Source organism: Brassica napus, chromosome C3 (assembly GCF_020379485.1).
Source record: "Brassica napus cultivar Da-Ae chromosome C3, Da-Ae, whole genome shotgun sequence".
In the NCBI taxonomy this organism is placed as follows: domain Eukaryota; kingdom Viridiplantae; phylum Streptophyta; class Magnoliopsida; order Brassicales; family Brassicaceae; genus Brassica; species Brassica napus.
Window position 1 is genome coordinate 61257813 of NC_063446.1, and position 19189 is coordinate 61277001.

The 19189-nt window shown below is 31.7% G+C and overlaps 1 protein-coding gene and 3 pseudogenes across 1 annotated transcript; 1 reads left to right on the forward strand and 3 right to left on the reverse strand.

Annotated features, from left to right (window-relative positions):
* Positions 1-4715: 4715 nt before the first annotated feature.
* On the reverse strand, positions 4716-5848 carry LOC106386109 (protein RADIALIS-like 3). The gene is made up of 2 exons (XM_013826001.3): positions 5443-5848; positions 4716-4878 (listed from the first exon to the last, which is right to left on the reverse strand). Exon 1 carries the CDS (start codon positions 5703-5705, stop codon positions 5466-5468), a length of 240 nt encoding a protein of 79 aa, XP_013681455.1. The 5' UTR covers positions 5706-5848; the 3' UTR covers positions 4716-4878; positions 5443-5465.
* A 1614-nt stretch (positions 5849-7462) lies between these two features.
* On the reverse strand, positions 7463-13077 carry LOC125584019 (annotated as a pseudogene).
* Positions 13078-14190: 1113 nt separating this feature from the next.
* Positions 14191-17466, forward strand: LOC106389805 (annotated as a pseudogene).
* A 59-nt stretch (positions 17467-17525) lies between these two features.
* LOC125584428 lies at positions 17526-19123 on the reverse strand (annotated as a pseudogene).
* Positions 19124-19189: the final 66 nt, after the last annotated feature.

The following is a 19189-nucleotide window of genomic DNA, read 5'->3' on the forward strand; positions in this document are numbered from 1 at the left end:
TTATCCCTTTAGATAAATTAATAACTCAAGTCTTCGCCCAACATCAAACAAAAATTGTAGGTTGATTGTTTACAGATTTTAGAGTAGATTTTGGTTTTTGTTTTTCTAAAATCTACTTTTTATCCAATCAAGATTTTGAAAAAATAAATTCCCTATTTTTCAGGAAAATCAGATTTTCAACCCTTTTACCATTTCACACATAGAAACCAATATCCACAATTTGTGGATTTTTACTATTGATTACGTGCAGTTTGTTTTTTCTATTAACAAGTTAATTATTTTCATATGTAACTTTACTTCAACCATTTTATAAAACAGACAAAAACTCACAAAAAGTTTCTCTACCAATCAAGTTACTGAGTTTTGTTTATGTAAGTTAATTCCATAATACCTTAATCTATATTTTGTATCATAAATATAATAGCAGAGTTTATTAAATTTGTTAGTTATAAGTATTATATATTTATTACACTGGAATTTAATTTTTTATATCCAGCTATTAAGTTTTATTTTATAACCATTGAATAACATAAATTTTATACAGTTTGCAAACATATAAATATATTAAATTTTATTTAACATGTTTAAATAGTAAACCTTTTTTTTTTGTCAACAAATAGTAAACTAACTACCAGTTATGTACTATTTAATGTGTGTAGTAATATTTTGTTATTAATTATTATTTCAACTTCAAGCAAAAATAATTAATTAAATATTGAAAAATTAAAATTAAAAAATCTTTAGTCAACTTTTTCTTAAAAAATAAAACTACAAGCAAAATCAAAATCAAAACCAAAAAATTATTTTTTAATTATTTTTTAAACAAAAACCAAAATCTAAAAACCAAAATCACCATTCATGTTTTTCTAAAAACTAAAATCTACTGCAGAATCAAAAACCATAAACTAAAATCCAAAATCTAAAAACTAAAATCTAAAAACCAAAAACCAAAATCTAAAATATAAAAACCACCCAGACAATCATCACCTTAATGTATTAAAAGTTTTTATTTTGTGTTAGTTATCCCACTTCAGTTTAGGATTTTTAAATTTTTTTAATACACCTAATGATTGTCTCACGTTTAGCATTTTTCAATTCATAATTTTTTTAAAAAATATTATATACCTATTTACTTATTAGTCAAAAATGTTTATAAATTATTATTTCCTTTTGAATTAAACAAAATTGTTCATATACATAGTTGTAATTGCTAATTCAAATGGTAAATAAAACAAAATTTTTTCATATAGGTATTTTTTGTTAGAATATACACAAAGTATATTTCCTTTATTTTAACTCAATAATTTCATAAAATATATTTTATTTTATGTAAATATTTTATTTAATTTATAGTAAATATAATTATTATTTTATTCATAATTCTTAAGCATATCACATATTACAATTTATACATCAAAAATATTACTAGTCAATAATTTTAAAAATATAGTAACTCATATCTTTACAATAAATTTACTACATAAATCTACAGTTCTAGCACATAATTTTTACTGCGAATTACTTCAAATTATAACTTTTATTGTAATTCAACTTTAATTCAACATGTAACCAATCGAATTATAACTTTACTTTAAAAAAATTATAAACTTTTTAATCAATGGTGCGTAAGACTAGTGATTTAGTGCTTGGGATATGTTTTATTGCTTCTTAGTTGGATTCTCGTTGAGAAGAATGTATGCCATGCCATCGGTATTAACACCGGCTGGTCCCAAATCTAAAATGAATAATTCCAATTCTCCCTCATGGTTCATATGGGTCGCAATTTTGCGCACTTAGGTAGAATATACAAAGCATGTACTCTAAAATATTACAGAATAAGCCATATACCTCTCTTTTTTTGTTTTTTGTTTTTTGTTTTCGTATACCTCATTTTCATATAATGTATGTATGTGTATTACTACACTTTTGGCACAAACGAATAATGCTCGAGACGGATCAAATTGACAAAAGGTGGACCTCTCATCTTCACTTTTACTTTTGGTTTTAAACCCATCTTTTACTCACTTTTTGTTAGTGATTTTACTCCTTTTTATTTTAGTAATTCTTCTTATGTCAAATGTCAACGCTATGTTGATATAGAACCACAAGACAATATCCATTTGAAATAGATGTTCCTCCAATCCTGGCTATACAACCAGAGTGGCATAAAAGCATCAAGAGAAAAAAAAATTAAACTGACAGATGTGTATTTATTTAAAAATAATAATACTAGAAAATTGAGGCCACATATTTAAACTATGATTTGCTCTAGTGACTTAGGGAGGTGTATTCAACTAAGAGTTTCAGATGATTTGTATTAAAATGAAAAATTCACTGTTATTCAAATGAGGATTTTAAAAACCACTTCAAAATTCAGTGTTGTTGAACTTGTCATTTTATAAAACACTCTGAAATCCACTATTATTGAATAAAATTTAAGTTGAAGATTTTAGAGTGGTTTAAATATTTTTAGGATGTCTGAGAAGAATTTCTTAGTTATAAAAATAAAAATTCAAATCCCATAGTTTTATATGAGATTCTAGAGTTGTTTAACAAAAATCACAGCAAATTATAATATTCACATGAAATCATTTAAAAACCCACTAAAATCAAATTAGTTTAAATTTCAGATTCAATACAGCTCTCCTTAACTTATTAGTTGTAAACATACTTCTGATCGGATGTGTTATAGTCATGCTACGAACATAATAAAGATTTTGTCACGTTTTGAGGCTAATAACTTATTATTTTGGTTATCATTTTTTATATATTTACATTAACTTTTCTCTTATAATGGTTCAACCAAATATCTTTAGTTCTCCTCTTTTATTCCATTCTCCTCTTTTTCTTTGTATCTTTTAAATCAGACTAATTATTTTATGTGTGCAGTATATGGTTTCAAATTTAAAACCGTTTTATAGACTAAAATTAATGTACTTAAACAAAATTTTCAAAGTCAACATCTTTTATAGTACATATTTCATGTGTTTCAAGTTTGAAATCAAAATGTTTAACATATCCAAACTACTAAATTTACAAATGATAATTTTAACCAATACTAAAAGTAAACATTTTAGTGATTTACGTATTTTTATTGTTTTTCAAACATTTCTATAATTAACTAAAATATTTGTAAAAATATTATTAAAATACTTAAATATAACACAACATTTAAATAAATGCTTCAGGCCATTAAAATTTTAGGAACATTGCTGATTGGTGATATATAAGTTAGACTTTGATTTTGTTTGATTTATGATTGTACTAAAAAATATTGTAAATCATGCATTAATTTATTTTTCTTACTTTAAATTTGAGTTATTATATGTTATTATTGAATTACAATTTTGAATTGCTCCTTTTGTAAAATTTCTAATTCAAAAGTTAGCTCAACATCAAGGAAAATCTCATATGTTTTAAGGTAGTTAGAATTTAATGATTCTTATAAAAAAGAAAAAAAGAAAAAAAGAAAGAAACGAGAACAAAACTAAATTTCATAATGTTACTAGTTGGTGGTGACGTAGAAATAAGTAACATAATTCTATATTCTATTAATTATCATGTTATTTTATGGTACAACACCACTAACCATAATAAATAGATAATTAACTTTAATATGATATAATGCAATATATCGCTTATATTAAAAGGATAGTAATTGTTATTTTTATACCAGTTCTCTATAAAAAATAATTCTGTTTTACGTTTATAAGTTATTCTTAAGATATCTAAAAAGAATAAGATGATTTGATTTACCCCAAAATCAAAATTTTGTTTAAAAAACTGTAAGAAATAAATTTATGGCTTATTTGTGCATGTTATATATATATATTTTTTTTCAAGAATATAAATATGTATTTAATAATGCATAATTCAGTATACAATTGATAATCTTATTAATAAATATTTATTTTGAAAATAGTACATTATGTAGCTTATTTTTCATTTATTAAAAATTTCATACATAGAATAAGTAATAATAATTGTTTGATTATTTTAATTATTATTTATTTTCCAATAACTGCTTACTATTTATATTTTAATACTGTAACTTATACATCAACAATTTTTACAATAATCTATTTTAATATATATAGTAATTCATATTTCTTCTGCAAACACCACATAAATTTATAGTTTTATCATGTTTTTTTTTACTGCAGATTACATCAATTCAAAATGCATATTACAACTCAACGTTAATATTATGTATATCAATCAGAGCCTACATATAAAAGAACAAAATAGGGTTATAGGCGAAAAATTAAGATTTATTTTCCGGAAGCATTATTTTCTCTAATCCCGAATATATCACAGTTTACTTTCTCCAATCATTATTTTACTATAAAAGTAAGCAACTTTTTATTGCGAACATATGCTAAATGCTAACACTACACATTTTGGGACAGTTATTACGATTACTGTACGATTTTGCCTGTTCTTTTGTTCTTTATAATTCGATATTTAAATTACATGCCATGCAGAAGGTGTCCACCCAAATACAGACGCGTGTATCTCACGAGAACCAAACGATCCATAGCAGATTAATCCTTCTAATATTTTTTTTATCTATTTACCACCACCTACTATGTTCTCTTGATGAAATTATCATCGAGCTACGCGCCAGAGCCCAGGACGACGAGGTGGGTGCAAAGTAGATTTAGGTTGGATTATGTACAATTTGTGTGATTATGAATAGAGTTCCGACAAACTAGTTTGATCATATGAAACTCACATTGATTGATTTATAGATGATTCTTACATAGTCGTATATATAACACAATCACACAAATAGAAGTAAATACATTGATATCTCTTAATTTGTTTAGATGCTCTCTGTTTGTTTCTGGTTTGAAACCATGTTGGTTTCAGAGGAACCTGCATACATATATAAAATCCATATAAGAAAACTACAAGTTAAAGGACTAAAAGAGGTAGATAGTAAAACTAAAGAAGCATCCTAATAATCTTGTTACACAACTTAGGCAATTTTAAGCAAAAAAAGAAAAGACTTAGGCAATGGAGATTTTTGCAAAAGTAAAGACAAGAGACATGGAACATGCTATCATCATGTGGGACTTTAATTTTACTTTGCTAAAAGACAAATGAAAGTTGGATGAAAGGTTGTTCAAGAAATGGATTCTTATGAATATAAAGACTCATGAGGCATGGAGATAATGGCCTAATGATCAATTGCAAGAGCTTGACGAAACTAGCTTTTGTATTTCTCTGTTACTAGATTTGCTTTTTGGTCCCACTGTTAGAAGTTGGCAACAAACGAACAGTTGTGTGTACTATTAAGATTTTTTTGAATAAGCAGATCTAGGTAGAAAATGAAACAAGATACATAGATACAAAAGAAACTAGAGACGCATGCCTATGCATGCTTCGTATGATATTGCTGAGTGGTGACTTATGCATACTAATAGTTGTGATCTGTACCTTTTTGAGTAGCGTAAATGCTTTCAGTTTCCATTCGAACGGTAAGTAGGCTGTGGATAACGCCCTGACTCGATGTCATTGACATCCCTAATGAGTAGCTCGTAGTGTCGCCTTACTTCTTCAGCTGATTTCCCACCAACTGCTCTAGCAACGTTATGCCAGCGGTCAGGAGTGTCCTGGTCATATATAGCCAAAGCCCTTTCAAATAGTTTGTTCTCCTTACGTGTCCAAGACGCGTTAGAACTCATGGAGTTGGAAGCCATTCAGAGAATAAGTATGAATATTGATAGTACAAGATTGAAAAAGAGCGTTTTGAAAATGGGAATCTGTTTTCTAGGGTTAAAGAAGGAAGATAGATGTATGTATGAGTTGAAGAAAGGAGTTGATTTGGTTACTTGAGAGAGTGAGAAGCTCCTTATATGTAGGAAGAAAAACGCATGTTGTGGGGTTAAGCCAGTTGGACGAATATATACTTTAAGAGTGGCTATTTGTTTTAACAGCCACATAAAGTCTTAGGGAAGGTGCACAATTGTGAAACAATCCAATGGAACTTGAGATTCCTTGCCCAATTGGAATTAAAAAAAATTAGAGGCTTCCTTCCTTTGTTACTCGCTATGATCCTTATGGTAAAAACTGGCATGCAGTAACCATGTTTTGAGACCTTCTCTTACCTCTTTAAGGCTTTTGATGTGATCTAGAGATCTTATCATCATTAGCTTGTAGTATCTGATGCTTATTTAAAACAAATGAGATTGTTAGATTATGTTGGATGCATTCTTGATTGAAAAAAAACTTTTATATGATTGATAGGTTCTCTATGCGTTCACTGGTCTAGTGATATGTCTTTTCAATATAGTCGAAGTCATGCATAGTCATAAAAGAAACACCATCTCACTACGGATTCTTGCCATTCTTGTTCTCATGGCTCTTATAACAAATTTGGCAATGCAGTCATCTGAGTGATCTCTATTACATATTGGCTCGTGTGGAGCATCTGTTGAGAAGGGCACAGACCCGTGCAGGTCATGAATATAAAACACTTTATACATATATTTCATGATGCTCAGCTTTTAGCCTTAATTATATTCCTCCAATGACAGGACAAATATTAGAGTGCAATCTAATACTAATTAAGAGGTGATTTGGCTTAGTAGTGAGAGATTATGCCTCACAAAATGTTTCTCTTGGACCCTGACGACAAAAACATTCTGCGAAAACCATAAGAATCTTTGCTATCGTCATCGAACCAGTCAAATATTAATCTTTTCATTTAAGAATCTTTGCTTTTCCCTTCTTTTTAACAATGGGATAAGAAGATTGGTTGAATTTTAACCTAACTTAACTTGAACAACTACTATTCTTGCATACAACTCTTTTCGTAAGAATTTCATGTGTTTGGCCATTTTTTTATTCAAAAACGTAGATACAAAACTGTAAAGCATGGAATAGATGATGGATAGATTTAAATAAAAACTAAATTGTATGTAATTTTTTTTATTTTTGTATAATTTTTAAAAAATTATGCAAATTTTATTTTATTTATTTTATAATATAGTAATATATTTTGTTTCTTTTGTTTCATTTTACTTTTATTTTTAATGTTATATATTTAAAATAAGCTCATATATATTTTCTAACATGTTTACCATTGATCAAATTTTATTTTAGCTTTTAATATAACTGGGTTAATATACAACATATCTTTATTTTAGTAGAAACTTTGCATGTTTAGTTGAATAATCTGAAAACTTTACCATCTGAAAACTTTACCATCATCAAATCTATGAACTTAATTTTTTTTTTATATTTACTTAAATTTATATATTTATAAAATAATTATATTATATCAACGAAATATATTTATTATTTAGTCTATTTTATAGTATTTACTGAAATTACATATAAAATATCAGATAGAGCTTATATAAAAAATATTTAAATTTTAAATATGTTGCAAAATTTTAGTGACATGACTTGCAATGTTAATTTTTAACTATTTTGGATCCACATCAATAGTATGGGCATATATCCAAAACCCAAAAACTGAACCGAACCGAAAAAGCCAAAACCAAAACTAAAACTAGACTAACATTTACAAAAACTCGAAAAGTTTCTATTTTCTAATTCGAAAATCCGAATTTAAATAGAGAACCGAACGGGTACAAGAGTATTCAAAATATGATAAAAATAATTATTTTTAATATTCATAGATTTAAATATTGATTTCCAACCATAATAAATTTGTTTAAGAAACTGTTTACATAAGTTCTGTAAACAAAAATAGTTAAATCAAATTATTTCCCTGAAACGGTTATGAAAATATAGTAATAAGAAAAAATTACGAAGATACAAAACCACATCAACACAATTTCTTTATAGTTTATTCATCAAAATATTTCAACGTTTTTTCTTTAGTCATAGATGTTCTAATATATAGAGGAAACATACTAAGTACTAACCGAAGTTATGCATTAACCACGAGAAGGGTGTAAAAAAAACAGCAGCACCTTTTCGAAGATATTCAGGTGTTTTTGTTTATATTTTTATGATGTGGGTGGTAATGCAGGTAGACATATTCCAAATCTTGGGAAGATCTCGTCGATGAATCTTATCGACGACATCTGCGCCTTTCTTACGCCTCCTTTGTTTTGGACATTGTTTAACTTCTCTTATTCCTCTCCATTCACTTTGTTTTTTATTGTATCCATATTGGGGTTTTTTGTCATCTAATTTTACTTATTGTAATAAATGTATAATAACAAAAAGATGAAGATATATTTCTTCTCCAAAAAAAGTTGATAAAATATCTTTTCTCGTAGTACTCTCTTTGGTCTCTATTCTAAGGTTTGTGATAAAACATTCTTTCGGCAGATACTCATCTTCTTTCAACTTCACTTGCCCACTCAACAACTTGTCTTCTTGGAATATTATTTTAGATTCTTCCATTTTGGATCCGTATCTTCACTTCTACGCTTCATTTCTTAAGGCAAACAAGCACTCATATTTGTTATTCTTCCGTTAGTACTAACGTCGACTACCAATTTTTTTTTAAAAACGTGGTCAATTTTTGTATCTTCGTTTTGGTCTTGTCATTTGATTTTCAGGCAAATGTGTACTCAAAATCTGTTGAGAATACGATGGCCTTGACCAGTTATTTTTTTTTTTATGAAAAACGTGGTTTCATCGATCTATTTGAGACCGGAATGCTATTAGCACTCCCTTTACCACTAGGCCAACTCGACATTGGTTGATCAGTCATGTTACGATGGAACAAGTATTATATGATAGGTTTAAACGTCGTTCGCTTTGAGATAGATTTGAGCTGGTCAATCTGCACACTACTTTTAGCTCACACTAATTATTCTTCGTACTGAACTATAGTAGAGGCAAATGTGTTTAAAAATCGAACAATGTTCTTATGATTTATTATAGTGGATCAGTGAGCCAAATGTTGAACAATAATAATATAGTATTTAGTTATGATGGGAACTACATTGATCATATCTTCCTACGGTGAAATCTAAACTATGTTATAAATCAACTTTGTTTAGGAGGCAGACTTCTTCCAACAGAAATCAAACATGCGATTTCCCAAACTCCTATTAGGTGATCTAAGAGTTTTAACATTAGTCAACTTTTGCATCAATCATATTTTACTGACGTTAAACAACGTAAACCCTGTTTATAGTCTCCAGAACGTCATAAAAACTCCAAAAACATCACCAGACGACTTAATTTGATATCTTTGTCGTTTCGTTGATGTAATGTATGATCGGACTTGAGATAACAAATGATATTGTCACTGTCTCCGTCTAGATGGGGGACAAATTCTGTTTTTGATTAGATTCTGATCTCACCTGATCCCTTTGAAGTGGACCACATTTGACGTTTCGAAGATGCTCCATCGTAAAACCTCTATTAACATTTCTTTACTACTTTGTATTGCTACTTCTTTACATATAAAGAAATCTCATGTTGGTGTTATTATGGAGGCACCAAGTGGAAATGGAATATCCACTTATTTTATTACCATATATGTTCCCGAATCCACACATATTTTGATGTCATCATATCATAAACATCAGAACCTTAACTTTTGTTTTTGAGGATAAAACTTATTAAAAAATCATTCAATTTGCATCCTGACACAGCACGGAATTGTCCGGAGGAGACTATTTTGGCTGCTGCAATATTGTAAGTAAAAGTATAAGCCGCCAATCATTTTATTCAACTGGATTAGTATAATTGCCGAATGATATTGCAATTGGTAGTATCTCTATCGTATATTTTATACGGGCTTAGATTATTCACAAAGCTTAATACTCTAAGTGGGCGTGAGGCCCATTTTTCGTTAACTTGTCATGGGATTGTCCTACTCCCATTAGTCTGTCTTTTTTTCTTTTTCTGTCGTCGATGTCTATTCCTTGCGAATTTTTTACCCCGCATGGCACTTTTTGAGTTTTTATTACACAAAAGAGCAATTTGTGCTACTTGGATAGTTTTTTGTGGTTAAAGACATAGTTAATCCTAAAAAAAGTGTAGCCATAAACCCTTTTTTGTCATTCTTAAATATTTAGTTAGTTTTTCGTTATATGTGTCCTTAACTAAATGTATCCACAAAAAAAAAAAAATTTAATGCTTTTGTTTCTTAAAATTTGAAACCCACCAAAAACATAAAAAGCTGTGAACTTTTTTTGTTTGCCTTTTTGATTTTTTTGGGTTAACTTTCTCATATAATGGTTTATCTTTCTCTCAGCCAATATTCACTTTTGTCATCCTCCATTTGATTGTAAACTCTTTTTTGGCCTACAAACTCAGTTCAAAATCATCTATGTTATAGTGATTTGAGTCTAAAATCCGATGTTATATCAAGGATCTATCAAATTTGAATGATAATAATAAAGAAACGAGGTTGAATCAAAGCAAATCGTCCAAAAAAATGGTGATTTATGTCTGAAAACAAAAAAGGCTGCAAGCTATGTAGAAAGAGAAGTGTTGATGAAGAAGAAGATATACAAAATTACAATATTACCCTTCTATGGGTGTACACGTACACATTAAAAAATGCGAGGTACATGTGTACAAAAAAAAATGCAAACGTGTAACATAATTATCAAAGATGTATACATAATTTTCGTTGTCCACATGTACATAAATTCCCAAAAGCTTTCATGTACATTAGTTCACTTGTGGACCAAACAAGTTATGTTTCACAAATGCAGAAATACATCACAAACGCACACGTACACTATGAAGCAAATGTGCAGATGGACACTTTAAGGCAAATGTGCTTATGGACATGTACACTATGATAAAAGACAAAAAAAATAATGTTGATAATTTAAATAATTTAAATCATAAATGTACAAAAGAAATGAAACCCGTAAAAATAACACAAAGATACTACTCAGGTTTTATAGAATGTACAAAAGAAATAAAACTATAATTTAAAAGCCATTTGTTGTGTACATTATACCATGTAACAAATATTTCATTATCCACATGTACAATAATTCATATGTACACTATTTAACTTGTACAATAATATACGCATATTAGATAATTTCACTACTCTTATGTACATAAACACTAAACATGTAGGCCTTCCATCCTAGAGCAGTACCCCATGATTTCGTGATTTGTTTTTTTCATTATCTTTGAACATAGTGAGATAAGATGACCTTCATTATCAATGTCCACATGTACAAATCTGTTTTTATAAAAAAACACATGTACACTGGTTCTTTTATAGACTACACAAGTTATGATATCTGATGATTCAAATGATTTTGAGTATCTTGTTATAGTTCATTTTGATCATATTAGGTTTCGTTTAGGTGTATATATTGCATGCATTTGTTTATTTTCATATCGCATTGAATAAAAATGCAAATTTGGAAGTTCAGAGTCAAATTTTTAAAGCAAAATGTGTGTTTAAAGAGTTTGTGATCAAAATCGAAATGATGAAAAACTTGGGATCAGACTTGCAAAAAAGCTAAAATTATCCATAGTTGTTCCCAAGCTTTCGTGATAGTTGAAGGCGCGTCAGAGATGAAAAAATGTCACAAGAAAAATAAATCCCGACGAATAAGGAGCTAAAACACGAATGTGGTGGAGGAACTCTAATCTCTTGGCGGTGTCCCATGTGAAGGAACGATGGTGGTCCTGGTGGATGAATATCTTTATAGTCTGGTACAATACATGGTGGATGATGGGTCTTCTGCATCGTCTACAAACGTTTCCACCATCGTCTATGTCTCCTTCGTCACCACACCAAAGTTGATTATGTTTCTGCCATTGATGTCGTTATCATATATGTCACAGTTACATTATCATCGGAAATATGCCTTGATCTATCTTAAAAGATAGATTAAACAACATAGATCATAATTATATGTAAGTTTTTGTGAAAAAACAATCTGAAGAATCAGATTCTAATTTAAAAACAAATAGAAAGCTTAGAAGGAAGAAGACAAAGAAGAAAGAAAGAAGAATATAAAATAATATAAAATTAATATTTTATTGTTTAATTGGATTTTAGTTAGATTTCAATTATTAGAAGAAATGAAACGTGTATTGGAGAAAGAGAAAATGTCTGAGTAGAATAAACTGTCTTACAGTGTTATTAAAAACTCGAAATTGTCTGTCTTACAGTGTTATTAAAAACTCGAAATTGTCTTACAGCGTAATTCTTTCATTGCTTAATTGGTTAGCTCTTTCTTATGGTTGGTGCCTCTTCTTGACTTCTCTTGTCGTAGACAGATAATAGTATAAAATAGGCACTTGCCACTTGCGCGTTAAAATGTACTTTCACCTACCCGTTGGATCTATTCAGTACTTTTGTCTACCACCAACTCTATCCGTGTGCCATACCAAAACAAAAACCTAAACCTAAAAAGCTACACTGAAACCAATCTTGATTATCATACGGGAGAAAAACATTCCAAAGATTAAGTTGATTTATTTTGTAAAGCGTTGTCGCAATTAGTTAACTAAGCATCTTTTATTTTGAGGCTGAGAGTAGTTGTTGCTTGTCAATGAGTAGGTGTGGCCAATCATATTATATATTTAGGGAAAACATAATTATACCAAATCGTTGGCTAGACTTAGAATTTACTTAAATAACTATCTTACACTACTTATGTTTTATTCTTCTTCGTAATCAATCTCTTCCCCACCACATTAATCATGATGTGGATTAAATTTCGATTTGGAAAATCCAAATATTTGGTTTTTGGTAGGCCAACTCTAGGTCAGAGCCAGCAGGTTACATCAGATAACAAATTCTTGTTCTCGCTTTGGCCATTAAGGAGCATTTATGCATTTTCACATTAGGATATTGATGTTATGTCCATTTTACGACACAACTTTATCAGTTTTAGAACAAACAATAGCCATACTTATTTAACTTTTAAAAGAAAATTTTGTAAACCCATCAGTTCTATGACCAACTACTAACACTATTATTCACCGTATGATGTACAACATCAATCATCAAATCTAGATAAACCCAAGTAGCAGTTTTTGGGCTTGTACACTGTACAATGTAAATAATCTATTATTCAAATCATCTATCATCAATTCTAGGAACAAAACCTCAAACCCATGATAACTATTACAACAACTTTAAAATTCCTTGGCCCTTTCTCACAAAAAAATAAACTTTAAAATTCCGATACTTAAATAAGTTCCCTACAATATAATCATAAGTTATTCAGCTCTAGGGTATTATACTATCCTGAGCAGATAAGCCACTCTATGCATCACATACAATCGTAGAAAAAATTCAGTTTAGATTAGGCATTTAGCAAGTGGAGGAAGAATAAAAGATGGACCAGTCAACGGATTGCGTCGACAAGTCTTACACAAATGTTGATAATATGCGTTTGCGAAGGTTGTGGTTACAAGAAAGTATCATATCCACACACACTCTCTTGTATTGGTTGGTTGTATAAATAACATTTTTAGATTTTGGAAGATTTACACGTTGGAGTAAAAAAAAATTCACAAACTTCGGAGTGACTTTATACTTTGTGATGTAATTTTGTTGGCAAATAAAGAATACGCCAAAAAATATTTCGCAATAGTAACCCCAAAGCGACATTACATGTTTTGAACGCGTGCCTTTTGAATGGTTCACGTTTAAGAAAAATAAGATTTTGTCAAGTATATGTGCATATTGACATTTGATAGCAAACATTATAGATGTGTAGTTACTTAATGTATGCTCATCATGAATAGCAAGGTAAGACCGAATAAATGACAAATATTTTACTTAAGACACACAATAAGACACCATAGCGTAGACCAATATATCTTTACGACCAGAAAAAAGCGATCTTACTTGCATCACTATCAATCTATTAGAAAGAATGGTTAAAATCATTAGTTTAACAAACTTTAAAACGATAATATTTTTTAAAGAGAAAAAGAAAAAAAAAAGAGAAAAAGACTATTGCTCAGATTCTTTCCACTAAAGAAAAAAAAGAAAAAAAGAAAAGAAAAGAAGTTTAAAAAAGTTGTGAAAGAATTACTAAAAATATAAAATTGTTTGCATGTCTATTGACCTGACCATTACGAGCACCATTAAGACCTCGTCCTTTCAATTTAGTCTGCGCTTGACACGGCACTCTTATGATGTAACCACCAGTAATCCCTTTGGACCAAACACACTGGTCACGTAGAATCCATCACGGCCCAATCATCAACCTTTTATAATTTGCAAGCTCAACGATTTAAAATCGACTGTCATTCACCAAAGGCTGTCACTTTAACACTTCAGCACTCTGTTTTTATTTCTCTCTCTGCTTTTCCTTAATCTTTCATCTCCTTCTCTGTTCTCCAAAGTTAATACCCTTTTATTCAACCCTCGAGCGATCTTTGGACGAACTAACCTCGAAAGACTGAATCTTTTTCTTGACCCACCAAGAAAAAGTTAGTCTTTGTTTCCCGGAAAAACCGAGAGTTTCAGTTTGTTCCTTTTAGGATTTACTTAAGTTGAGGGAGTTATGCTCAAGGTCTTAGCTGAAGTTCTCGCTTCTTATCAATCACTTCTTGTTTCTTTTGCTGATTCAAAGTGGCTCTGCTGGGAAAGTCTTCAGCTTTATGTTCTAGGGCTTTGAAACTGTTTGTGATTGTGGAGAAAGATAAGCTGAGATCATAGGGTAAGTCAATTTTCTTACAGTTATCTCTGCTTTGGTTTGGTTGGAGAACTTGTCCTAAAAGAACCTTTATATATGTTTATAAAACTTGCAGAATTTAGAAACTTTCTTGTTTAGATGGGAATTGACACCACTCAACGTATAGAGGAGATGTCTTACTCCTTCAAGGTTGGTTCTAAGAATCTCTTATGTTGATTTTTTTAATTATTTTTTGCCTTAAAGTTATGTTATTTTAATAACATGTTTGGTCTTGCTCTACTTCAGATGCACGCTTCCATCTGCTTAGCCTTGAAGAACTTAGTTGATAGAGTTATGAAAATCTTTCCTGAAATAGAAGCTGCTAGACCTGGATCTACCACAGGGATACAGACTCTATGTTTGCTCAACAAAGCTCTGGAGAAAGCTAAGCTGCTTCTTCAGTACTGCAGTGAATCCAGTAAACTCTACATGGTTTGTCAACCTCCTCTCACATTTTATGTACTTTTTTATCACTCCATGTGATTAATATGTTTTGCTTCAATCTTCAGGCAGTAACAGGGGATGCTATACTCTCAAGAGGTTCTAGATCCAAAAAGTTATTAGAACAAAGCTTATCTGATATCAGAACCATGGTACCTACTGCTTTGTCTATCAAGGTTTGTAACCAAACTCTGTTTTAACTTTTTGTTAAATTCGGGTTTATCATGAGCTTCCAACTTAAAACTAATTGGTAATAAGTGGATTGGTCCTAACCGTTTATGTATTATTCATATCCCAGCTAAACTTCGATGTAGGAGCTTGCAGTCTCAATTACTTTTCTTGTTTTGTGGAAAATGCTGAATCAATTGTTGCTTGCAGATACTTGAGGTACTCCAAGATCTTAAGTCAACAGAGTTGTCTCTAGAATCATCTGAAGAAGAAGCTGGGAAAGCTATCAGGGAACTGATGAGACGGAGCACATCTTCTTCTGTGTCTTCTGATGAGATAAGAGATTTTCATTTTGCAGCACTAAAGCTCCAGCTTTCAACACCTGAAGCCGTTGTGGTAGAGAGAAGATCATTAAAGTCGCTTATGGGAAGCTAGGAGAGTGTGAAGGGAACAAGAGACAGATTCTGAAGTATCTCCTCTGCCTCCTGAAGAAGCATGAGAAAATCATTTGGAGTGATCACAAAGAGATCTCTCTCAGACAGCAACACTCTGTGGATGATTCTGTGTCTGCTAGTGTTGCAGAAGCCGGGTGTTCTGAGGAACACAACAGTGATACACTTCCTGAACAGTTCAAGTGTCCTCTCTCTCTTACTGTCATGTATGATCCTGTCATCATCTCCTCAGGCCACACGTTTGAGAGGATGTCGATTCAGAGATGGTTTGATTTAGGTAATGACACATGTCCTATATCAAAAAGGGTACTAGATGATTTCACATTGCAGTCCAATGTAGCGATGAAGGATCAGATATCAAAATGGTGCAAGAAGCACGGTCTTGATGTTCAAGATCCAGCAATGAAGCACACAGAGAACGCTTCACAGAATCTTGACTTCTCCATTGCTAGTTTTACAAGTTCTCTGTACAATATACCAGACCTCAGCTGCTTCACGAGTAGGGACTTCAGCTCTAGCTTCTCCACTGATTCGCCATCATACTCTAGGATGTCCAGGGGTGGCTACTTCATGCCAATGCAGACGATAGCTTCTGAGTCAGGAACTGAAGTCACAGATTCTACTCATCACAGTGAGGTGGAGATAGAGCCTTTGTGTGAACTCAGTAAGCTTCCATGGGATGCTCAGGTCAAGGATGTTCAAGATGTGAGAAGTCTTTTTGAGAAAGATTCTAGGGCTGTTCGGTCTGTGTCACCTAGTAAGTTTCTTGAGCCGCTTATCACATTCTTGAAGAACGCTCATGAGAGAAATGGCACTGAGGGAGACGTAGTAAAGTGTGGTTTGGATTTGTTATTGACTTTCCTCAGTGGAAACAGGAAGGCTATATAGAGAGCTTGAAAGAAGACTTGTTTGAAATGTTGTGTGTCTTTCTTGGGTCAGAGTTAGTAGCTGAAGAAGCTCTAAACGTACTTGAGGTTCTCTCTAATCATCCACAGAGTCTCTCAAAGATAACTTCAACAAGCTCTCTCCTTCCCTTTGAAGATAGCTGAGTCTGGAGCACAACATCTTCAAGAACAAGCTATGATCACACTCAAGAACCTCTCTGCAACCAATGAGATTTGTGCGGAAATGGTCTCTCTCGGTTTTGTCCATAAGCTCACATCTTTCTTGCAACAAAACGTTTTCAGCAAACATTCAATCATCATGCTGAAGAATCTCTGCAACACTGAGAAAGGTAGGGTTTGTGTAACTGAGACCCCTGGTTGTTTAGCTTCAATAGCTGATTTACTGGACTCAAATGTTTCTGAGGAGCTAGAGAATGCGATCTCCATCCTCCTCCAGCTCTGCGTGGAGAAGATAGACTATTGTTATCTTTTGGTGAGAGAAGGCCTTAATATTTACTCATCTCTTCTCTTGATATCCAACAATGGAACCGAGGAAGCTAAGGTGGGTGCATCTGAGTTGCTTAGAGCTCTTGAAGAAGTAGTAGAAGAAGAAGAAGAATCCTCCACACCACAAGAAGAAGCAACTACTTCACAGGTTGTTGTTGCTCCAGTTACGTATCAGGAACCTGTAGTAACAGCACCATCTCCAAAGAAGTCTGGTCTTTTTGGGCTCAGATTCATTCTCAAGAAGAAGAAGATAAAATCATAAGTTTTGTTAACTTACTTTTTTAAGAAGCTATCATTTTTTTTGTGTGGTTCTCTCTTTGTTGACTTAGGGTTTGTATATGTTGATACCTGTCTAAAGAGCTTCCATTAATGTTAAGTGTAGTTGTAGTTTGATAGGGGGAATGTATTGTGAGGAGAATAGTTTGTAATTTGTAAATCATTAAATAATAAAGTTGGGTGAGAAATAAATTTATTTTTGAGATATTTTATATACTACAAAAAAAAATTATATACTACAATGTACAACAAGGAATTGTTGTGACCACAAGAGTTTTTTTTCTTTCTTCAACACATACATATCCCCTAGAATAAATTTCCTTCTTACAGTAGATGGAAGATCTTTGGATTGGTTTCCTCTGTCTTTCTGGTTCAGATTTCAGATAACATAGAGAAAATGATAAGACAAAAAAAATTGCCATTTTTCAGTGAGCCTTATCCCTAATTTGTTACTCGAGGCTGAAGAAACTTGAAACTGAATCGGTTCTCAAGTTGTTGTAAAGAGATTGTGAGTGAATTCCCAGCCTGAAGATGTTTGATCTTTCTGCAGGAAAGAAAACAATGGGGAAATAGGTTGCTTCAGGGACAAGAAAACAAGAATTAAGTAATACATAAAGATTTGCCTGAGGGAAAAGATTATTACAGAGCCGAGAGTTGTGGTTTGGATTGAGTTTATGACAGAGTAATCTAGAGATTTTGATGTTGTAATGGAAAAGAACTTGCATCCACCATCATTAACTGCTTCGAGACGGCTTCTGGTAGATCAGTGAAGCAAGCCTGAAACTATATTACAGTTTAAACCAGTCAATAATGTGGAAACGTAAGATAATTCCTGGAGAATAGGGTTTGTTTTCACCTGTTTGGTGGATAATTCATTGATGTGATACTCGAGCTCTGGATTTAAGACAGAGAGTTTCATAGACAAGAACTCGACTTGTGTTGCAGAGATTGGACATAGTTGATGATCTCATCAAGCATACCGGCTTTACCGGTAACTTTGTTGCATCCAGGAACAATGTCTTGTAGACATTTCATCTTCTTGCTTAATTTCTCTCCTTGCCTGCCATAATATCACACAAAAGACCACTCAGACAAAAACTACAAGCTACTTTCTATGAATTCAATCTCTGTAACAACTCTTACCCTTTCTGCTAAGCTATGTCTGTCTGTGGCTTCACCTCTTCTAGCTCTCACATGGATGTAGTCTCGCTTCTGAATCTCTGAGGATGTCTCTGAGTTGCTCATGTTTGATTCCCTTTCATGCTTGACTCTGTTTCATCCTCTGTTTTGATCTTCTTCTTCTTCTTGTTCTCTATCTTTTCTGTCTTACCCTAAACCAAAAGTGATAACGAAAAAAAACAATCAATATCAATGTTTCAAAAAAAAATATAAACCCCAAAAATCAATGATTTCTTGTGCTACAAACCTCTGTTTTCTCTTGTGCTGCAAGGCAATGACTCTGTTTTCTTCATTGTTCTTCACTTGCTCAATTTGGAAGCTACTTGTCCTGGAGATGCAGCCATCAATAGTTTCATAATGTCTGAAACTCTGCAACTCATCATTATTGTTTTCCCAAAAACTCTCAACCCTTTTGAGCTCTTCTCTCCCATCTGAGCAAGTATCTCAAAAAATCAGGTGAGACCATTTGTTGCTGCTGCAGCCATTTAACTCTTTCAAGTACAGACAAGTCCATGTAGAGAAGGTAAAGAAACTTAAGCTCTTATCTTTTCCTTTGGGGTTTAAAACTAGAGAGAAAGATAGACTCGAGTTATATGTGTGGAGAAAAGTAATCCATTTGATATAATTATTCTTAGCTTTAAATAGAAAGCAACATTGACCC